The sequence below is a fragment of the Rhamphochromis sp. 'chilingali' genome, assembly GCF_963969265.1.
Source record: "Rhamphochromis sp. 'chilingali' genome assembly, chromosome: 21".
Lineage (NCBI taxonomy): Eukaryota > Metazoa > Chordata > Actinopteri > Cichliformes > Cichlidae > Rhamphochromis > Rhamphochromis sp. 'chilingali'.
The window spans coordinates 10,421,364-10,444,863 of record NC_137949.1 but is presented as its reverse complement, the minus strand read 5'-3'; the positions used below and the strand labels follow the sequence as shown (position 1 = coordinate 10,444,863).

Sequence of the window (23,500 nt, the reverse complement as noted above, 5' to 3'; positions counted from 1 at the left end):
AAAATCACCTTTGTGAATGCTGTACCAGAATCTCTGCGTGACGATGACCTTTTACCTCCCGATAAGAGCAACTTGCTCATTATCAACGATGTTACAGCTTCTAACAGCGTAGAAGTTCAAAATAGGGCAGGGCGATATGGCCAAAAATATTTATCACGATATATATTTGAAAATTTGCGATAACGATATAACTGACGATATAATTGATGCGAGACAAAATAGAACTCCACAACATTACTAGCGCAAAAAGACAACCTTCCATTTATTTTCACTTAAACAAGAAGCTGGTTTTTATGTACATTAAAGCTTTATAAAAATGTAACAGTGCAAATGCAAATTCCTTGCTGAAAGTTTAACCAAAAGGCATTTCCTGTAGAAATGGGCTGACATATCCTGAGCATAACCATGTATAATATCCACTGAAGTTAAAAAGAGGTGCTTTGCAACATTAAACTGCAGTGTGCAGTACGCATTTTTCAGACCATAAGGTGCACGGGATTATAAGGCACATTAAGCGAAACAAAGCAGTCAGATAAATCAAACTTTATTAAACTCATTCTTCCTGCTTCCTCCACTTCTGTACCATTGATTCATTAATGAATGAATTCTGCTCTATTCCCATGTTGTTGCAGTATATTAATGACTAACCTCGTATTGTGGATGGATTATCTCAGTTGTTCTCCTGAATGAAGTTTGGTCCGTTTACAGCATCCTGCCATGCGATTGTATTTGTCTCTAACTATCAGGAACCTTCACGTTAACTTTTATAAGTGGAAAAGTGTTAGTGTTCGTCCTCCAGCTTCACTGTTTATGTTATGCTAACATAGCTGTGTCGTTAGCGATCACGTAGCACATCATTATATACCAGCTAGCCCAACTTCAGTAACCCTACAAACGTCACTGCTGTTTAGTTTCCTGTCTTCATTTATGTTGGAAGTGATAGCAGAGCTGTACGTTTGAATTTTTTCAGAAATATCTCAGTCAGAATGTGCTATATCATGCTTAGGTAACTAGCGAAACTAGCGAGCTAACTTCCGCTAGCTAACTGCTAACTCCGTTAAATGTAATAACTTTTGTTTTCATGGATGCCTGGAAGTTAAACTTTATAGTTACACCTGGTAAAGCAGCAATGCTGATCGTTTTATTAAAGATGAATGAATTTAGACATTTTTTAACTCTCAGTGACGCTGCAGTGTTGTTTGCCTGAAGCATACAGGTTAGGACCCAGATTACTCCCAGATTTAAGAGCATCTTAGTCCGACAAATACAACAATAACGACGGCCGCTTGCATGTTCTGCAAAAAAATGTGCTTTGTTGTGTATCTGACGGACAAACACCAAACCAGTTCCACATCACTGAAGTTGCAGCATTTTTACAAACCAATTCTGGTTCATCTGTTTCACTCAACAATCGACCATGTGCATATGAAAACAAAGGCACTGCGCATGCGCGTTTTACTCATTCTATTGCGATATTTCATTTTCCTATCATTGCCTAACATTATACCGGTATTACCGTGAACGGTATAATATGGCCCAGCCCTAGTTCAAAACATGTTCACACAATACGTTCATCAGAGGAACTTGGGCTGCATGTGTTTAGTTCAGAACTCTTCAAATAAACCATTCCTCTGCAGATGATCTGTTAGCTGTTTGACAACTACTCTTTCAAGGATGTTTGATATAAAGGAAGGTTGGAGATTGGCCTATAATTAGCTAAGACAGCTGGGTCTAGAGATGCTTTTTGAGTAAAGGTTTAACTACAGCCAGCTTGAAGGCCTGTGGTACATAGCTGATTATTAGACATAGGTTGATCATATTTAAGATTAAAGCATTAATTAATGGCAGGACTTCATTGAGCAGTTTTGTAGGAATGGGGTCTAAAAGACACGTTGATGGTTTGGAGGAAGTAATTATTGAAGTTAACTCAGAAAGATGAAAGAGAGTAAAATATCAGCAGTTATCAAATTTGGCTTTTTTATTTCAGTAATGGTTACATTTTATTTGTAAAGAAGTTCATGAAATCATTACTAGTCAAAGCAGGGGTGGGGAACTCCAGGTACCAAGGCCCGGTGTGCTGCAGGTTTTAGATAACACGCCCTGGGTCAGCACACCTGAATCAAATGATTAGTTCATTACCAGGCCTCTGGAGAACTTTAAGACATGTTGAGGAGGTAATTTAGCCATTTAAATCAGCTGTGTTGGATCAAGGACACATCTAAAACCTTCGGGACCTGAGGCCTGGAGTTCCCCCACCTCTGTTTTAAAGGGACGGTTGGCTCAACAGAGCTCTGACTGTTTGTCAGCCTGGTTACAGAGCTGAACCTGTACCTGAACCTGGGGTTGTCCTTTCATTTTCATTTATTTATTTATTTCACACTTGGTACAACAATTCAAACAAACCAACCACACTTTCTATCAAAAAGCACTACAACCATATGGTAAAAGGAGCAGGAAGAAGAAAATATTCTTATTAAACCCTGCCCGCTATCTACAATCCAACTTATATTACAAGTGGGCACCAAAAATCAGGGAACAAACTAACATTTATCTCCGGTCCTAACCCAAACCAAACAACAAATTTACAATCAGAATATACCACTCCACATAGTAACAAGGAGAAAAATAAAATTAAAACAAATAAAACAAAAAATTATAATGGATCCTTTTTCAATGAACTCCAATTTCATTCATATTGAGTTATCGTTTTAAGCATGTAACACTTTTTAAAGCAAAGTAAACTTATACAATTCTTTAAACTATAATGAAGAGAGTTCCACAGTCGTATACCCCTAACCGTTGGACTCATTAATCTTTGTGTTGTCCTAGCTAGCTGATGCTTAAAATAAAATTTCCTTCTGCTATCTTCTCCCCCTGAACACATTAAAAATACTCTCTGTAATTTAAAGGGCAAAATATTATTTTTAGCCTTAAACATAATAAATAGTGTCCGTAGTTTCACTAAATCTCCTAATTTTATTTTATTTTATTTTATTTTATTTTTTTTTGCCTGTCCCATTTGGTTCTTTAGCCATCAGAATTGTTGTCTGAAGACCAACAAGGATACCCAATGGATTTACTTTGCCAAATGGATCTTCGTGGCATTGCCGTATTGGTCCATTTGGTCGATCTTTGTTTTTATTATTTATTATATTTTATTTTCAGATGTTACAGACGGGACAGACATCAGTGAGGGATGGGAGAGGGACAGTGAGAAAGGGGGGAGAAAAAAAATAAAAATCTCCTGGATCACCTGTTGAGAGAAGAATAGAAGACAAAAAAAACAAAAAAACAAAGCAACATACTAAACACAACACCATCGCATTAATCTAGCTAAGTGTAAACAGCAGTAAATACTAAATATTCAATGTTGTTGTGCAGCACGCAGGACAGATGTGCTTCGAAGTAGTAGCCAAGAAGGGTGTAATTTAAGTCTACGAGCAGTGAACACCCGTGTGCATACCTGTGTGGATCAGCGTGCTTGTATTCCAAAGGTTTCTCCATGTAACGATCTGCTAGGGAGTGTGGGGGGGGGGGCACAGCCCCGTCCTCCAGGGTATGAAGCAGGTATGGAGGAGATCAAAACTCCAGACATCCAGAGGCCCCCAGAACACAAGAGACCAAGGAAGACCCACAGAGGGGCAGCCGCGCCACTGTCCCAGCAAGAGCTGAGGATTCACTCAGCAGCCGCGGAGCAGAAGCCAGGGGGAGTTGCAGTGACGCGCCCGTGAGCTCCGCCGGCAGCCAGCTGTGCCTGAGTGACCGAGCCCCAGGCCTCACCTCCGAAGTGGTCCGAGCGAGCCCCAGGTTCCAGGCCCCGATAAGCGGCCGCCAAGGAGTGAGCCGGTGTGTACCTGGACGCCCACCCCCAGACACAAAGAACCACCAACGCACCGACACCTGAGGGAGTCCGCCACCGGCAGGGGAAGTGGTGGTGGGTGGAGATAGGCCTCCAAACCTTGGAGGGCCTGAGGTGTCCCCAGAGAGGTGGTGTCTGATACCCAACCTGACATATAGACACAGACATACAGGCACACACAGACACAAACATCCATTCCCACCCTCATGCTCTCATATGCACTCACTCCACACTCAACCAACGTGGAGACAGACATAAAGAGACGCTGTACACACGATCACACTCCCCAAGCGTACTCTACGAACCGGGTCTAGGTACCCTTGCCCCTGGAGGGGGGAACTGCACCCAGACCCAGGTGGTGTTACCCTTTTCCCTGCGGTGGGGAGAGGCAGACCACCCCGACTCCGTAGCAGCAGGGAGGCCCCACACTCCAGACCGCAGTCGGACGGCCAACTCCTCCTAGCCCCCCCGCTCCAGCAGGCCGCAGAGAATGGGGGTGGGAGAAGACTCCAAACCTCCCTCCACCCGCTCATTGTACTGTTGATGCATGTGTGTTCTAAGGTGCAATTAAAACCCAGGAGAGCATGGAGCTACCTGCCAAGGAGCAGCAGGTAAGCGCATAATCTCCTAATTTTAATAATTTCGATTTTATAAATAATTTATTTGTATGTTCTCTGTATTTAACATTATGAATCATTCGTATCACTTTCTTCTGTAATAAGTTTATAGATTTTATAGTTTTCTCATATGTATTCCCCCAAACTTCCACACAGTAACTAAAATATGAGAAAAACAATGAAAAATATAAAATGTGCATTGTTTTATAGTCTAATAAATCTCTAACATTTCCCAAAATATAAATGTTTTTAACCATCTTCTTTCTAATATACTCAATATGTGATTTCCACGTAAAATTTTCATCTACTATTACACCCACAAAGCAAAATTCAGTAACTCTATCAATTCTCCATCAATGGACATAATAACTTTATCCTCCTTTACACGATTGCCAAATATCATGAATTTCGTTTTTGTCAAATTCAAGGATAATTTATTTACATCAAACCATATTTTTAATCTTAACATCTCAGAAGTCATAATTTCAACCAAATCTTTCAAATTCTCTCCAGAGCAATAAAAATTTGTGTCATCTGCAAATAAAATAGAATTTAACCTTTTTGATACGTCACAGATGTCATTAATATATAAATTAAAAAGTTTAGGTCCCAAAACAGAACCTTGAAGAACGCAACATACAATCTTCAATCTTTCAGAGGTGTTACCGAGAAAATGTACATATTGCGACCTATTTTGTAAATAACTCCTTAACCATTTCAATGCCACTCATCTCACACCATAATTATACAATTTAGAAATCAAAATATGATGTTGTAACGTATCAAAAGCTTTTTTTAAATCAACAAATACCCCAACTGTATATTTATTAGAGTTCTTAGGGTTGTAGTGAGATGTTCTGGCTTTGCGGAGGGCTTTCTTATAAAGCAACAAACTATTTCTCCAGGCTAAATGATGATCCTCTAAATTTGTGACACGCCATTTCCTCTCCAGCTTACGAGTCATCTGCTTTAACTCAGTAACCAGTAGGTGGCAGACAGTCACTCTGACAAATAAGTGACTGGCCAAGTAATCCCTTACAAAAGTAACACAGGCCAGTTATGGTACCAGAACCCGTCAGTAACACAGAACTGCTGTTTTGCTGTGTTTCAGAGCAATAAACCTCAGTGTGCACCTGGATGAACCTCGTCCTCCTTCAGTGTGTAACAGTGACAGTAAAACTAAGGCACAGCAGTGAATGTTTGGAGTGGGGGCTCGATGAACAGAGGGAGAGGTTGGTTAATGGAGGTATGGAGAAGCTGCAATTGGGGACAGTGAAACAGATTGATTCCTCTTCTAGTCTTAAATACTGCCTGCAGATTGGCCTGGATCTCCCACAGGTGAGTATAACAGGTGTAGTGACGAGGGCTCCGCCCAGAGGCGGGAACACAGGGACACCATGGAAAAATCCAGATAACTCAGCCGGCCCATGACCACTTCTCATTTGAGACTTTTGTTAAAAGCAGATCCTTAAACTTAGTTACAGCACTTTCAGAAAGACACCTACTGTGATGACAGTCATGTGTAATCCATTATTCTAAATGTAAAGGCTACTGTAACTGATTTTCAGCATCTGGATGTTAAAATCATCTACAATTAATATTTTTATCAGAACTGAGCACTAAATGAGATAAAAGTATGACAATCAGAAACTCTAAGGCCCAGATGGACGATCGATAACAACAAATAAAACTGTTTTTTTTAGTTTTCTGGCTTTCAAGTGAATTAAAACTACGTCTACATTTTTGGGTGATTGATGAGTAAGAATGCTGCCACTCCTCAGCCTGTGCTTCGTGTATGTGTGTGTAACTTCCGCCCAAACTCAGGTACAACCAGTCGAACTTAAAACACAACAAAACGAACATTCTTTGGTTTTGACTCATCGCCCATCACAGCAGCAAACACAGTGATCTTATTGGCTGAGCTCTGCTGTAGGCGGTGCTCGTGGATTTTAAGTATTAGACTCTAATTGTCCAAACAGTGTCTGTGGTTCACTTCATTAACCATGATGTTTGCTGCTCTTGCAGGTGCAGCTCTGTTATCAACACACAGCCTTCCTCTCTGTTTCCAACAACACCTGGGCCCTATTTCAGGAAGCCGGTTTGGAAAACTCAGAGTGAAAAACGATACTCGGGGTTGAGTAACCCCGAACTGTCCAACTCGGAATATTCGGTTTCAGAAAGGCTGATAACAATTAGTTCAATCAACGCGGAGTTGCTTTAACCCCAAGTTAAGCACGCGCACGAGGATACATAAAGCCCTGATTAGTGGAGCACAGATTAAGCGAGTCACCATGGAGACGGAGGGAAAGAAGGCGCGGTCAATGTATTTTACATCGCTTGAGGCCGAAATTCTGATGGCAGCATATGCCGATAACATGCAAATTTTGCAGAAAAAAAGTAACACAGCCTCAGCTGCAAAAGAAAGGGAGCATGCATGGCAAAACATAGCCGACAGAGTCAATGCGTGAGTGTTAATTTAAACATTGATCTAGGGATTTCCACCCATTTAACACGTTATTTTATTTTATTTTATTTTATTTTTTATGTTATACATTTTATTTTGTGATGTGATGTGAGCGCAGGTGCAACCCAACAGGCCCCAAACATTCCTGGCAGCAAGTAAAAATGAAATATAAAAATATAGTCCAAACAGGTAAGGTGTAATTGTATCATGGGCCATAGTGCTTGGTCTGTTTGTCCGATGTAAATCAATTGCAGTTAGAGGCTACATTAATTTCCCCTCTGTAAGCACTTATTGAAATTATCTGAGCACATTACAAGTACATATTTGCTTACTCTGTATGCTCAAATGTGACCCGTTATAGCCAACAGAAAAAAGGCGGAGGCCCGAAAAACAGGTGGGGGTCCTCCACCACCACCACTCACAGAGGCTGAGCAGTTAGCTTCCACATTTGTGATAATGTTGGCAGCATCACATATGATCTTCACAGTGCAGAGAACACAAATTAGCATCCATTACTATAATGAAATAATTTGTTAGTTTGAAATGCTACAGGGAACTATGTACCTGTACATTAATGCTGTGGAAAGACTTCCTGTTCACATAGTCTCCTTCATTTACTGAAGGAGCAATGATTGGAATGTGAGTGCCATCTATACAGCCAATCACGCCTGAGAACCGTGAACATAAATGTAAAATTTAAGTAGTAGTTCAAGTATCACCACATCATGAATTAAGTTTTGTTCATCCTGATACCTGCAATTTTGTGGCATCCCTCTTTGATAAATCTTGTGGGTCTATGACCGGGGAACACCACAAACGAGTGCAGGAGACGTTTCAGTGCAACTGTAACATTCCTGACTGCCCGACAGACGGTAGCCTTGGAAACGTGCTCAGCGTCACCAATATTATACAGAAAGCTCCCGTTTGCAAAAAACCGAAGTGCAATACAAATAATATGTACAGAACTGAGAGAATGTCCGCGATGTGTCACATGAGCAATATTAGGCCTGAGGATGTTATTCAAAGAAATTATAGATTGTGCTGAAAAACGGTAACGTTCACACAGAAAATCATCAGGAAATGATAAAATGTCCAAACGCGCTCTAATCACTCTCTCCCGGCGGAGAGCTCTGCGGAGAATTTGGGCTTCAACATCTACTGGCTATTCAAGGAAGGGGCACGCCATGTCTGACACTTCCTACAGTCAGGTTTCTGACAAAGAGGCGGAGAAAGTTAGGGTTAGTTGAAGCTAACCTGCTAGGGGGCAGGTTAGCTTCACGGAGTGTGTCGTCATAGTAACTCACTCAGAATTAATCTAAACTCGCTTTGTGAAACCGAAAACCCAGAGTTTTCGTTAACTCAGGGTATACTTACTCAGAGTTTGCACTAAACCGGCTTCCTGAAATAGCGCCCTGCAGTTAAAAAAAGAGTAAAAACAAACTGGTTGGTTCAGTTTGCAGCATTTTCATTGGTCGCTCTCTGTGGATCTGCCCTCACCTGTTCTGCACCTCTATAACAACCAGGTGAGAACAAACTGAAGCACCGATCGCTGTTGTTGCTGATCCAGCTGTGTGTGTGTCAACAGTACGAAGAATCCAGTGAGTACCTGCTGTTACCTTAAACTTAGTTAAGTGACAGGTTTGCTGTCCTATCAGAACAAGAATGAGAATAAGCACAAATTACTTTTTCAAGTCAAGGAAAAGGAAAAGTTTCAGGTTTATAGAAAGATATTATTTGTAAATTAATGTTAATGTTGGATGTAAAAATACTCAACAAACCCCAGGAAGAGACTTTGGTGGCCTCAGTGTTTTCTCATATAAACACGTCTTTTACCGACATTTAACGTTTTACCTTTAATCACTTACTGCCCACATGTGCTGTGTCCGTGTGCCGTCAGTAACATTACTGATTATCAATAGTATATGTCTGCATTCCAAAATAAAAGTCTTTATGTTTTTCTTTCTGTCAGGATGAGCATGGAGGATCCAGATGATTCGTGCCCAGAACAAATTCCTGGAGTTAAAGAAGCCCTGAAGAACAACGACACGGCCGGAGCAGCAAAAAGGATTAAAGAATATTTAGAAAAGCAAACCAATGTCTCGTTAAATATCGCCATCACAGGAGAAAGTGGTGCAGGTAAATCCACCTTTATTAATGCCTTCAGGGGGATAAAGAACAGAGACGAGGGAGCTGCTCCTACTGGTGTCACAGAAACGACGTCGGAGGTCACACCGTACCCCCATCCAGATAATCCCAACGTCACTTTATGGGATCTTCCTGGAATCGGAACCAAAGACTTCCCAGCAAGGAAATACCTGAAGCTTGTTGGGTTTGACAAGTATGACTTCTTCCTCATCATCTCAGACACTCGCTTCAGAGAAAATGACGTGAAACTCGCTCAGAAGATTCAGAAGATGAAGAAAAATTTCTACTTTGTTCGCTCAAAGATTGACAACGATATCCGAGCCGAGGAAAGTGTTTCCGACTCCAGCAAAGAGAAAACTCTCACAAAAATCAGAGACGACTGCGTTCAACGTGAGTGAGGTCGAGTTTTCAAAATCATTTAAATCTCGTTTTTAATCGTTTTTTATTTGTATGAATCTGATGGTGTTGACATGTTTCCTCTGTGACACAGGACTCAAAGACTTGGGCATCGAGTCTCCACGAGTCTTCCTAATGTCGAGTTTTCAGCTCCACAAGTACGACTTCTCTCTCTTACAAGAGACCTTAGAGACAGAGCTTCCCAAAGATAAGAGAGACACTCTGCTGTATGTCATGCCCAACGTCAACCCCGACGTCATCAGCAAGAAGAAAAAGGCTTTAAAGGTACACTTATACCTCTTGGCCACTCTGTCTGCAGCTGCTGCAGCTGTTCCCGTTCCTGGGCTTTCTGTTGCTGTTGATGTTGCTGTGCTCATTGGTGCTGTCACACATTTTGTACATGCGTTTGGTCTCGATGTCCAATCTCTGAAGAGACTCGCTATCAGAACAGCTGTGTCATACACTGAGCTGCGTGATGTCATCATTTCACCAGTGGCTGCGAAGGAAATTACTAAAGAGCTCTTCCTGAAGGTGTTCGCCCAACTTGGAGGAGCAGCTGGATTAATTGGAGCAGAGGAAGTATCCAGATTCATTCCGATAGTGGGAATCCCGGTAGCCATGAGCCTCTCCTTCGTCACAACCTACCGAGTTCTGAACTTTATCCTCAACCAGCTCGCTGAAGACGCTCAGAAGGTGTTAAATAAGGCTCTGGTCTGAGCGTGAAAGGAAAAGGCAATGAAACTCAGTGAAACTGGGATTTACACATGAAACTCAGTAAACCAGTCTCCTTGCACAGCTGGTCAGCTTCACACACTCAAACTTTTCTCATCATCACATACATACAGAAACAAACATCATCATATTATTCAGATATGAACTGTGTAAAGTGTAGAAGTCTGAGTCATTGTCATGTTTTTTCCTTTGTGTAAGTGCTTCCTCAGGACATCAGGAGATACGATGACCCAGCTTCAACTAGTTGCGGCAGATGGCTGAACTTCCTGGGTCTCCTTCCTGTTAAAGGCAGTTTTTCCTTCCCTCTGTCACCAGGTCTTTCGTCATAGAGTGATGTCTGATTGTTGGGGTTTTCTCTGATTTGTAGGGACTTCACTGAACTTAATTTATCTGAGCTTTTTCTACCTTTACTCAAACATGTCTTGTTGTTTGAATAAATTGTGATGAAACTGGTTGTTTTGCTGTATTATATTTTCACATCATAGCTTCCAGAGTTAAACAGACTGTTTGATGTAATGTGAGAATCAGGGGTTGTTTTGATGTTTTTACTTGCTGTTGACTGTGGATTGTGATGAGTGTTCACTGCCCTCTGGTGGCCAAAGTGAGAAACTACAACACAAATAATAACGATATGAATTATATTACTTATCACCATCACACCTGTTTATTATTAATAAAATGTTATTGATAAATAAACATCAGTGTTAGTGTGTAGGTCAGCCACTATATCATTTATAACTTACCTCAGCACTTCAGTCATCTGATACTCTTCTACACCACCCAGAGGCTGTCTCCTCCTTCTTCAGCTTCCACCTGACTCCACCTTACAGTCTCCTGTCTGTTTCAGAGTGCACCTTCTGCATAAGACGTCGTCCACCTGTGTGCATGTACAGGGTGCAGGGTGGACGCAATATTAGATACCTTGACTCTGTGGTGTAGATTTACGTTATGCACAAAACAGAATGAGGATTAATGGTGGAGAATACTAACGCATCTAGGAAATAACAGAACAGACTGCAGCCATCAGATGTATCCTGAGTCCTTCGATGACAGCCTCATCACCTGTAACAAAGACAGGAAGGATGAACTTGAACTGGCTGTGACGTCAGTGAAATGCATCGCATAGACACGAGGTGGCGCCATTTCACTACCAAATACTGTCAGTTTGTTTTGGAGCCACAAACAGCAGCAGGAGAGGAAACAGGAGACGCACTGCAGTGAACATTCACACAGAGAAATCTAAATCTAAACACGGAGCACACGCTGATCAGTGATCAATCGTTTACTGGGTTGTGATCAGTTACAGGGATGGAAAATAATCACAGGTGATGTTGTGAATATCTGACTGACATTAATACCACAGGTCTGTCAGTAAACTCGGCCTCATCTGTTTGATTCGTATTATTATCTCCAGTTTTTTCCACCTGCTCTTCATCCCTGTGAAGCTGAATCTTTGGATTTAAAACTCAGATGTGAAATTTGGCAGAACTGCAGTTTTATCTATAATCTACAAGTTGGCCAGATGGTGACTGAGTGATGATGATGCCCCACATTGATCGTCTTCATCTTCCTCAGTTCCCTGAAGCTCTGCTCGTTGTTTACCCGTTGCCACAGTGAATCTGTCCTGTCACCTACATGCGTTTCTGTGAAACTGGAAACTCTGAGTTAAAAGTTAGAGTTTGGTGAACTTGGTGCTTTGTGGAGCAATCTCTGATTGTTGTCTCAGATATTATCCCGTAAATACAGAGAAATAAAGTTCAGCTTTGCTCTCAAACTCCCAGAAAACCTGCAGCTGACGTCTGACATCATCAGTTTCTGTTCAAAGTTAGAAAACAACAGAGATGGAGGCAAACTTCCTGCAAAAACCTCAAATGTTTTGAAGTTTATTTACTTATTAACTGTTATTTTGAATGGAATTTATTTTATTAAATAAAGTATAACATGTTATATTATGTAAAACTGTATTAAAAATACAGAAAGAAAGAAACTTGGATTCTTCTGGATGTTTGATTTGGTATCCAGTATTTATTTGTACATTTACCTGTTTTCCACTGATAATGCTGTTAATAAATAACTAATAAAAATCCCAGAAATGCTTTTTAGATTTCCTCTGTGTGGGATCATTGTTCTGTTGATTGTTTGGTCCCAGTTTGGTCCCAGTTGTAGCTGTGGAACAGACGACCTCACAGATGAGTAAATACTACTTTGATGTACACAGGATTTATGACTCACATCAGGCCTGGTGCTGCAAACATCTGCACGCTGGTCTCGTCTGTCCAAAGAAGATCGTTCTTGCTGTGTTTGATAAAGGATGAATTTCATGATTCCCTGATATGTAAAGACCTCAGAATAGAGGAAAGGTGTACTTTATTTTTACTATTACTGTAACAAACCACTGTCACTGGTGTTACTGTAACAGTGCGGTGTATGGAGCACACGGATGACACACAATGCAAATATTGTGGGTTCTCCTTCCAAATCTAGGCCGGGTTTATTTAACTAATGTATCTCATAACTCTAAAGTTGTTGTTTGTTTGTTTTAAGGCAACAGATTAGCATTTTTAAATAAAGCCAGCAAATCAAATGTTACAGTTTCCCACAAAAAAGAGAAATCCTTCGTGTCAGACGTGACCTTTGTGGGGGCGGGTAAATCGCGTAGGGAGAACGTCCCCACGCGGCTGGTGACGGCTTTGCTGATCAAACCATCAGATAAGGAAGCTCCGTGTGAGTGCGAAGATCAGAGGAGCTTTTCACAGTCATCGAGCCCGAGAGAACGTGGCTTTGACTGCGCCTGCTTTGAGGTTTTGTTCTTTGTGGTGCCATCACCGTCGTCTTACCCACACAGAGCGAGGAGCTGTTAAAGAGCCGCCGCTCTGTCAGGAGTCAGAAAAATATCGGCTCAGGGAGAACGCTCTGCAAGGTATGCATGCTCTACACTTTACTGTCTCACTGCATTGTGATTTTAGTGTGTCTGTTTTCACTGTGCTGCATCTAAAGAAACGTTTGTTTAGATGCAACACAGAATTAATTTTAAAGTTTTAAAGAAATGATCAGACTTTAAAGGATAAAATGCCTTTCACAGATATTATTTCATATTTGGAGAACTGCCAGTTCTGCAAAAACATGAAACCCTGTTTGTTCCCAGTTTGCATTTTTAGAAAGGTGTTGTCTTTTCTTTACTGCCTTTCTCATTAATAACAGCCTCACTGAGGTTAGTGAGAACTGAAAGAGGTAAAGTGAGAGCAATATCAGCCTGTCACATTTGTTCCTCACGGCAGGTTTTTAAAGAAGTTCAAGTTCTTGTTTGTGTCTTTATCGCGGCGCTGCAGGGTCCATTTACTCAGAACTTAAATGTGTTTCCTCAAAGCTGTGAAAACAGCATCCATGTCCTGCCTCCTCATTCCAGAAACAGAACGATACATATCAGGTAATCACGTAATTAAGACGATCGTGGGGTCAAATACAGATTAATCTGACTGCTACCTGCTCCACATGCTAATACGAGCCTCGAAGGTTTACCCAGAATGCACTGTGATTTATCAGAAACAGATCAAACATCAGGACACTGAGGTTGGTTTCTGCTCCTCTGTGTCACAGATATCAAACCGCTGCAGTTTATTTATACCGATGCTCACGGCCTGTCAGCGAAAACCATCTGTAGCTCTGGACTCTTGTGGCTCCAACACTTTGGTTTTTAAACAGAGCTTCAATGTGTTTCTCAGCTTTGAACATTTCATGTGAACATCTGATGGATTTGTGACATTGTTAAAAAAATGCTGGAATTTTTTTTCAATGCTTAAATCTGAACCCACTGGCTGTGGATTTCAGGGCCTGGAACTCAGAAAACATCCACAGTATGAAAGTAAAGTGTAGCAATGTTTCATTAAAACAATAATAATAATGCTTCATTAAAAAAACGAGTTAATGTACCTAAAAAAAAAGATTCTGAGGCGTTCGGGTGGGAGGAGCCATGACCTTGTTTTTTTGTGTCATCTATCATAATTATAAGAAGCACGAATGCTGTGTGAGGAAAAAGCAAACGAGGACAAGTGACTGGAACATTAAGTTGTCCTGATGCTTCCTCCTCTCGTACGGATCCATCGCGCTCTGATTTCATGTGAAATAACTGACGCCTTCTCGCTCGCCCAAACTCTTTCCATCCCTCGTTTCTATCTGCTTTGATGGTTTTTCCACAACTGCTGTGACTCAAATCTCTAAACCCCAAACTCAACTTTCAAACCTCACCAATGCACCAAAACTGTCTTATTGGCAAACCACACATTAGGAGACAGACACAGTCAGTCAGACTAATGACGGCGCTGCAGAGGCTTCATTGTTAACGCAGCTACAGAAACGTGTTACAGCAATTCTACAAACACGTGAAGTAAAAGCAGAGCTGGACCTCAGATTACAGACGAGTCACACCTGCAGCTAATTTACAGCCACTAATTAACCCTACATGCAAGTCTGTGGCCTGCAGGAGGAAACCAGAGCACCGGCACACTCAGCCCACACTTAAATATTATTATTATCATGTCCATGTAAAGCTTCATGTGTTAAACATAGCATTTTAATTTGGTGGGAAGTGTGAAAAGGTGTGAAATATGTGAGCCGGCGTCCCAGTGACTGCTGGGCCCTGACCTCAGGACCCACAGGAGTCTCCTCAGATCAATGAATTAAAATTTAACAAAGAAACAACACATAATATTAATTATTAATGCTGCTTAAAGGTTTTTACTTTGAAGGTCAGCTCTCTCTGTTTCCTGCTGTTTTCATTATAAACAGCTGAACAAGCAGAATTATTATCATGTTGGATTTTTTTAGTTAAATTTAAACAGATTTTTTTGATTTAGTTGCTTTATAAGTTTTAGTTTTCATTTCATGTAATTTCTGGGATTAATAATAATAATAATTATTATTATTATTATTATTATTATTATTATTATTATTATTATTATTATTATTGTTGTTGTTGTTGTTGTTGTTATGTGGGCTTATTTTTGTTACAGGCATGTTTAACTCAAACACTACTGTTGGTGGAGAGGAACTAAAAATGAAACTTTTCCTGCTTAATTATCTGTATTTTAGCAGCTTTGTAATCACACGTTGTTCAAAGACACAATGAACGAGCTCATGTGGGAAACAGCTTCAAAGCCTGCAGACGGATCCTTGCACAGACCCACGTTCATGAATGCATCAAAAGTGAGACATTTAAATCTCACACTTTGCATGTCCTCTGCTTTTTATATGGGTTAGGACTGTCTGTACGCGCTGCCCTCCATCTTCCTCCCTTCATCCTCCTCTGCCTCTCACACTCTCCCACCCTCGCTGCTTTATATCAGCTCAGATCAGAAAAACTGTGAACAGTTCTGAGTCGTCATGTTTAAGAAGTGACGTTTGAAGTCTTAGATGATTTAATTCTGCGAAAGGATTTCAAAGAAGGTCAAATGAGGTACTTTAATCTCATCAAGGTGACACACTGTCTGTAGGTCACGGCCCACGTGTGGCCTGGTTTGATCTCAAGTAAAAATGCTTTATTAAAAAAAAAAACTTCAAAATTTATTTTTTTTACTAAAAATAGTTTAAAGATTTCTCCTGGAAAAAGCACAAAATTTAACAGCGAGGTGATAAAATCTAGATTCAGTGAATCTGAAACTGTTACATTTTATCCACACGTTTAGTTCATCACGTTAGTTCCTCTGATTCTCAACAATAACAATAATAAATCTGATCTTGTTTTTTATGTTAGTAATGATTCAAACGAGCTCTGAAACAGTTTTACAGCCACAGATGTGACGACCTCACAGCCACAAACTGAAATGAAGCATAAAAACTCTAAAATTGACCCAACAATTTCATTGTTCTCTGACAATGACAATAAATAAATAAATACTAAACAGTTAAACTCAGCAGTAAAAGCCAGTCTGTGAAGATTCTGACTGTTTGGATTTGACATCATTATATTTGGTTTGTCTGCATCTAGACCGATTTTAACTTCTCATCCGACAGCATAGTTTTATTGACAAATAAATAAATTAACGAGTGAATGAAATGTTATCCGGACTGGAGGTTAGAGCTCGCCGGCTTCTTCAGAAATCAGAATCTGATTCAGAGAATCTTCGTTTGTGTTTGAACAATGCACAAAAGTGCAGTTCTGCAGACACAAAGCCTCTGCACTCCCTTTTTTGTGATTTTCTCACTTCAGTTTGGCTCTTAGTGTTTGTTTTTTGACCTCATTACATCTGAGATGCCCTCTGATAACAATCGGATCATTTTCTAAGCGAAGCACAAAGCACGGCGTACCTGTGCAGGCGTCGCCTCGGGCTGAAAGTGGGTCATTCATAACCAGAGGAACAGCTGACACAGAACGATGGTTTATTTTCTGAAACCACCAGAAAAGGTGTGAGGAGTCTCAACCCCCGGTGTGTGCAGGGTGCACGCTGTGCTGGATTGATTTGTATTGTTGGTGCTGAACTCTTCATATCTTCTTTCATCAGACAGCGCAGTGGTCTGTCAGAGGTCAAACCTGCTTTCTAATGATGGCACAGGGCTTTCCTTTGGTGTCATCACACAGATGATTAATTTTGGCTTTTTTTTTGGCACCACAGATTTAGCACCACAGATTTCTACATCTGGAAGTAAAACTGCAGCTTTAGATCAGGACAGAAATCACAGTAATTCAGCTGTTTGTGAGAATCACATCACAAACTACCCAACACAACTGATGTTACAAAGTTTTCCTTCAAATCAAAGGATCTGATTCAAATTAAAATTGGTTCAATGTTAAAAATTATTATTACAATATTATTCGTCACACGATCATACATTTAGAAATCAGGCGGTGTGTAAACTTTTACAACTTCAGTGTCCTGAAACTTTTGCATCTGCGTCTCAGACTCGTTCTGCTGAGTTTGCTGTTAAATGGATGAGACAGACTCATCTGGAGAAGAGATCGTTATGTGGCACAGAGCAGACAGGAACACAAAAACCACCAAAGACACTGTGCTGAAGTTTAAGGTCGGAGCTGCTGTGGCGGCTTTACGTGGATACGTGGCAGAAACAGGAAGCTATTAGAGGCACAGACCAAAACACCCACATGTGACTGCGAGACCTTCACTGACTGGTGGAAGCAGACGCCGCGGCTTCAGCTCATGTAGCACGTCAGACACTTCACGCTGGAGGGATCCTTGATGTCAACATGACTGACCCAAAGACACGAGAAAGGTCGGCTCCAGGACGGCGAACCCAGGCAGCGCAGCAGCTGGACAGCTTTCAGGAAACATTCACAATTTATGTGTTTTAATTCTTTATAAACAAGCGTTTTTTACAATGTACAACGTCTGGTTTCTGTGAGCGGTGGAGCATTAAATAACACGTCAGATCTACTGGGAACAATGGAGGCCGGAGATCCTCTCTGAAGTCTCTTTTCTCATTGCTCAACCTGAACAACATCACATGATCAAAGCTTCACTGACAGCGTGTTTCAGGTCCTTCTGCAAATGTCTCCAGTCAGTGCTTCACTCATCATGTTTCTTTTCTTCTCCAGGTCGCAAACATGACGGAGAGTCCTGCAAACGCGACATTCGGTGACTATGACAACAGTACTGAGACATATATCGATGACGACGGCTTCTGCATCATGGATCCTGACGCCAGTGAGGTCATCACCCAGACTTTGATCCACTCCATCATCTGCGGATTCGGCCTGATTGGCAACGTCCTGGTGATGGTGACTTACAGCTTCTACAAGAGAACCAAGACCATGACGGACGTCTACCTCTTCAACATGGCCGTGGCCGACCTGATCTTCGTGGCTACACTTCCGTTCGTCATATACAACGAGCAGCACGATTGGTCGATGGGCAGGGTGGCCTGTAAGGTGCTCCGGTCGTCCTACAGCATTAACCTCTACAGCGGCATGCTGCTGCTCGCCTGTATCAGCTGCGATCGGTACATCGCGATTGTTCGGGCGACGCGCTCCTTTGGGACGCGCTCCCGTGCCCTCGTCTACAGCCGCCTGATCTGCTTGGCGGTTTGGGTGTTTGCAGTGGCGTTAACTCTCCCCACGCTCATCTACACTGAACCCTCTGAAGATAACTCCCCGGGGTCTGACCGCGTCACCGTGATGTGTCAGATGTCTTTCAATCAGACTGAAACTGCGGCGCTCGTGAAGCTGCTGGTACCCAGCCTCCAGATGGCTGTTGGCTTCCTGCTGCCACTGTGCATGATGGCGTTCTGCTACTCCTGCATCATCTACACGCTGCTGAGGGCGCAGAGCAACCAGCGGCACAAGGCCGTCCGGGTGGTGTTGGCGGTCGTTGCTGTCTTCATCGTCTGCCATCTTCCGTACAACGTGACCCTGCTGATCCACATGCTGTCTCTGTTCAAGCAGAGGAGCTGCGACGCCGAGAACCTTAAACTCAAATTTCTCAACATCTGCAGGACCGTTGCTTACCTGCACTGCTGTCTCAATCCCTTCCTCTACGCCTTCGTCGGGGTCAAGTTCAGGAACCACTTCCGCCAGATCATGCTGGACCTCTGGTGCTTCAGCAAAAGGTACATCTACACCGCTCGCTCGTCACGTGGCACGTCCGAGATCTGCGTGTCAGGGCTGAAGTTGTCGGAAGGCTCCAACAACATGTCGTCATTCAGCGCTTAACACTTCAGCTATAAAGGGAAATCAGTCCGGCGCTCATCGCTCTCAAGCTTTGCTGTGAAACTGTGCTTTAATCATAGAGACTGTGAGATGTTCTCATCTACTGCATCCAGTTTATATGACACAAAACTGGACATCAAGTCCAACAGCTGTCCTCAGAAACACAGGTGACCACAGCAGCTTATTATCCATCAAACTAAAAACACAGCAGCAGAATCTCACGCTTTGACTTCACGTATTGTTCTTGTGATTTAGAAGTAACTGTGTCGTGCAGGTTGCAACTGTACTCTTTGCTAATGAAGTTTGATGCTATAAACCGCATCTCTAACTGAACTAAACATAATGTACTTTTTTTAACGGGCAGGTTTGGATGTTTGGGACATCGAGGTCGGTTTTCTGTGACATGAACATGTAAACACATAATCCTGCAATCTGAGAATGAAGCGCCCTGTTGGAATAATTTGGTATTACAGTCGAGGCGTTTATTCCTGTTCTGGTGTCACCAGCAGGAGCTTCTTTTTTGTGTATGATGATTAAATCTGCTGTTTTTAAAGATAAGAAGCTAAACTTCTTCATTTTCTGGATCTTCCCATAACTGTCACTTGAACCTCATCTTCTTTTCTTGAAGCATGCTGTACACCTGCCCTGCTGTTTTTAATATTTGGCATTTTGTAGACCTGTGTTTTGTTTTGTTTTTGCATTATCTGAATAAAACTGTATGAAAATATCAGGGTTTTAATCAATATTAATTATTAATTTAACTGGATGTGCCAAAAGTTTGCAGACTAAAATGTATTTTTAAGATATTGTGTGCGTGGTTTCTCTGTGGATAGATATCATCGTACAGTTCTGAGTATCATGTCTGAGAGGAAGTGGGTAACCCGAGCAGAGCAGTGGGCCGAGCACGGGGCTCTGGGGAACACCACAGCTAAACTGGGCTTTGGAGAAACAGGAAGATGGGAAAACTAGATGTAGATCAGATTAACAGTGAAAAGAGAAGTGTGGCAGCAGATTGTGACACCGTGTGCGGTTTCCAACAATGACTTTCTCAGATGTGCTGATAAGCAGAGGTTTCACAGGCTACAGACACGAGCACAGATAGTGTGCTCAATAATCCAGCTGTTTCATGCTCCTGCAGCCTGCTGTGGAGGACAGGGACCTCTGCGCAGGTCAGACTTTTGGAAGCACACATAAAACATTTTATTGAGCACTGATGTGTGAGTTCATGTTGTACCTCACATGTCATTGTTTGTGCCACGTAAAGGCCTCAGGACAGGAAATGACACATGAAACTGTCATTAATGGAGAAATTATGATCACTGGAGCAGGAAACTGTGTCTCTAATACACTAAATTAGTTTCAGTCAAAATCTGTGCTGGCGTTTGTAGTTCCTCTGCAAAGTTTCCATAGAGATAAAAAAACACTGAGGACAAAGCTGCCGTACTGACCAGAAAAATGTGTAAAACCTTTAAAAAGTATCACAAAGTGTTAGACTGTGTGTTTGAACAGCTGTACCTCAGACATAAAGCACTTTATCAAACGCTGGCTGACCTAAAACTGAAACTCCAAACTGTGTCAGTCACTGCTCCAGAAACCTCTATAACAACAAGATCAGTCCACGCTTGAACAATGGCAGCGCTCTGCTGGAAGCTGCTGCATCAGCATGAACTGTGAACACATTACTACAGTACAGGCAAATGTGCACTAGTAACACTGTTGAATTATTACTGTTAAAGTTTTACCCATAGCTTCTCAATCCTTACACGGTCACATAACTACATCCAGGCTTTGTTTGTTCGATCCAGACAAAGGTGACTGCGTCTGTGTGACCTGTTATGTAAATACAGTCGTGTGGGAGCCACAAAAACCCTGAATCTCAAATAAAAGCTCATAAAAATATTTCTACGACCATCAAACAGGTAAAATAACAAACAATTAAAAGAGCATCATTTCACCAACTGTATGGAAACAAAAAACAACCGAAGCTCAGATTTACTGGAGCGAACGTCACAAATCAGACGACGCTTTCATTACGCTCCGAACCGCAGACGTTTCACGTTCGATAAACTACAACATGAAGCGATTCCACAAAACTGCTACGACCCTTCTGTGAGGCCTCCACCTTGGACACCAACACAGAGCCGTTCACATCAAATCGCCATTTCCAGCCCAGTTAGAGAGTCGTAAATTGTTGTAAATTTTACAGCACGTTTTTCTCACCTTGCAACTTTTGACTTGTGGGACTGATGTAAATGTAGTGACGTTACTGTGATTCTACTGTCAGCCATGCAAATCAGCCAATAGAAGCCGAAGTTCAGCCTATTTAATCAACTCTGGGGCACAACGTCAACCATCCCATCATACTAAGAGTGTTGGTAATTCTTCAAAAAATATTCAAACAACAAACATTTTTTAGGCCTGTAAATAAAGTTCAATCATTTCTGCTGTTCAACAGAAATTTCTACTCACAGATGTGTCACAATGTGCCAAACGCCGGCCTGTGTCCTCATTAAACCCACTGTGTAATTTCTGTGTTTGCACAGATGATGCTCATATGTGGTTTCCTGGAGTTTATTGTCCACTGTGCATATTTTCAAAGAGTTTATAACCAATATAATACAAACAAATTAGGTGATAAAAAATATTCTTACTTCTTTTTGCTCCAGCCTCGGTAACTTTGACACAGTAACTTCTGCTGTAATATTTACACCTCTAAAGAAATCTCACAAGCGTTCGCTTTACTTTGATACCAAGATGTTTACACAGAGTCTGTAATTGCAGAGAAATACATGACTGGAGCACATGTAGAATTGACGGCTCCTTTTTCTTTTTCCACTGCTTTGCTTCTAACAAGCAGACACATGCACTGTAGAAAAACGCAGCTGCAGCCACTGCGGGCTGTCCGCTTACATGCATACATACATACGACCACCAGGGGGCAGGATAGGATCATTACTGCATGCCTAGCTTTGTTGGTAGTTTCATGGATGTGAGGAGCGTCTACGCAGGGAACGGCAGCGGTCTCTGCGGTCAGGACTCACAGCATCAGCTGATTTATGAGCATCCACCTCTCGTCACAGAAATGGCAGCTTGTAAAACGTTAGCGTGTTGACTGAGAGAGCCCATCAGCCCCGGGCTCATTCCAGATGACTCGTTTTATGTTTTTCAGTTATTATGGATGAGCTGAGATAGATAGATACCTCAGGGCCTCAGAGAGGTCTCTCCTGTGCGGCCTTTTCATGAGGAACGTCAAAACATCTGGTACCTGATAACGAAAGCACTGGTTTCTCTCTTACAGCTGAGTGATTCTCTCAGGAGTCGTCACTGACGCATCGTGGGGGCTCATTTGGTTATCTGTGAGCTTTAACTGGAGCTGCACTCAGAAACGGCCCTAACCAATCTGGCGCCCTAGGCAAGATTTTAGGTGGCGCCCCCCTACATCAGCAGTGTAGTGTAATGTTGTAACAAATAATATTTCTATTAAATAAGCTTTACTTTGCATTTTAATTAACGTGGGATTATTTTTTGTATTTAGAAATAATAGTACCAACTTTTTTTTTTTTTTTTCAACATTTGTGGCACTGGCGTGGCGCCCCCTGATGGACGGCGCCCTTAGCATTTGCCTATACGGCCTATGCCACGGGCCGGCCCTGGCTGCACTGGTCCTAGTTAGCAAATCTACACCTGGTTAAATGAGACAAATCACAGCTAATAACACTTTGAGTTCCTTTGCTGGTTGATTAGAAGTTAAATTTGGAGACGTGCAACATTTCTTACACGGATTACAAAAGTGAAGCCAGTGCCATAGTACCTTAAACCTGTATTTTTCTCTCATGTCCAGCAGGGGGCGACTGTGCTGTAAACAAAAATGCAATTTTTGAAGTCTTTCAATGGTGTTTTTGGACATTGGCTGTTTTTCACTCATTTCCAGATGTTGTTCACTTGTATCTGAACGTTTTCAGAGGAGTGTTTTTGAGCTATGAATCATTCCAGTGTTGTGTTGTCACAGCTTAGCTTAGAGCTGCATCTTTGGCCTCTTTGTCATCAGCAGCCTGTCACACAAACACATTTATTCACCGTTCTTTAGTTGCATTTTTTTTTAAAAATCCCAAAGATAACACAGTGAAACAGCATATTTTTTGCACCAACAGGGTGATTCCTGAAGAACTGAAAACTTGTGGAGAAAAGGCCTGAGAACAATTATCTACAGCTGACGAATCTGAAAGTACGTTCTTTAGAAAAGAGCAAAAGATCCAGCAGAAACCTGACGGAGGCCCTGAGAGATGATCTGGACCTTCAGCCGATCATCTTCTGTTCATTGAAGCCTGGGTTAGTGAACCCTAACCCCTGACCCTAGCTTCATCAGAAACTCTCTCAGTGAAGGACGGCTGTCAGCAAGTCAATCTTAATGAAGGGAAACAGGAGCAAAGGCTGATGTATGAAAATGACACAACAACTGGACTGAAGATCCGAGGAACAGGTCTGACGGAGAGATGGATCCACACCCTGATCCTTATGTTTGAGGTCTGCTGTGTGTACACCACAGCGGAGGCTGTCATGGTGTCAAATCTTTAAGAAAGTAAAAACAAAAAAAGTGTCTTATCATCTGCGTATGAATATTTTTTCACTTT

The 23,500-nt window shown here is 41.8% G+C and overlaps 2 protein-coding genes across 2 annotated transcripts; both read left to right on the top strand.

The window, feature by feature from the left end:
• The first annotated feature begins 7,540 nt into the window (after window positions 1-7,540).
• On the top strand, window positions 7,541-11,010 carry LOC308389894 (interferon-inducible GTPase 5-like). The gene is made up of 3 exons (XM_080871493.1): window positions 7,541-8,538; window positions 8,910-9,475; window positions 9,576-11,010. The coding sequence occupies exons 2-3, from the start codon at window positions 8,911-8,913 to the stop codon at window positions 10,196-10,198; spliced, it is 1,188 nt and encodes a 395-aa protein (XP_080727619.1). The 5' UTR covers window positions 7,541-8,538; window position 8,910; the 3' UTR covers window positions 10,199-11,010.
• Window positions 11,011-17,768: 6,758 nt separating this feature from the next.
• On the top strand, window positions 17,769-18,872 carry ccr6b (chemokine (C-C motif) receptor 6b; the record flags this gene model as incomplete). The annotated part of the gene is made up of 1 exon (XM_080871284.1): window positions 17,769-18,872. One exon carries the CDS (start codon window positions 17,769-17,771, stop codon window positions 18,870-18,872), a length of 1,104 nt encoding a protein of 367 aa, XP_080727410.1.
• Window positions 18,873-23,500: the final 4,628 nt, after the last annotated feature.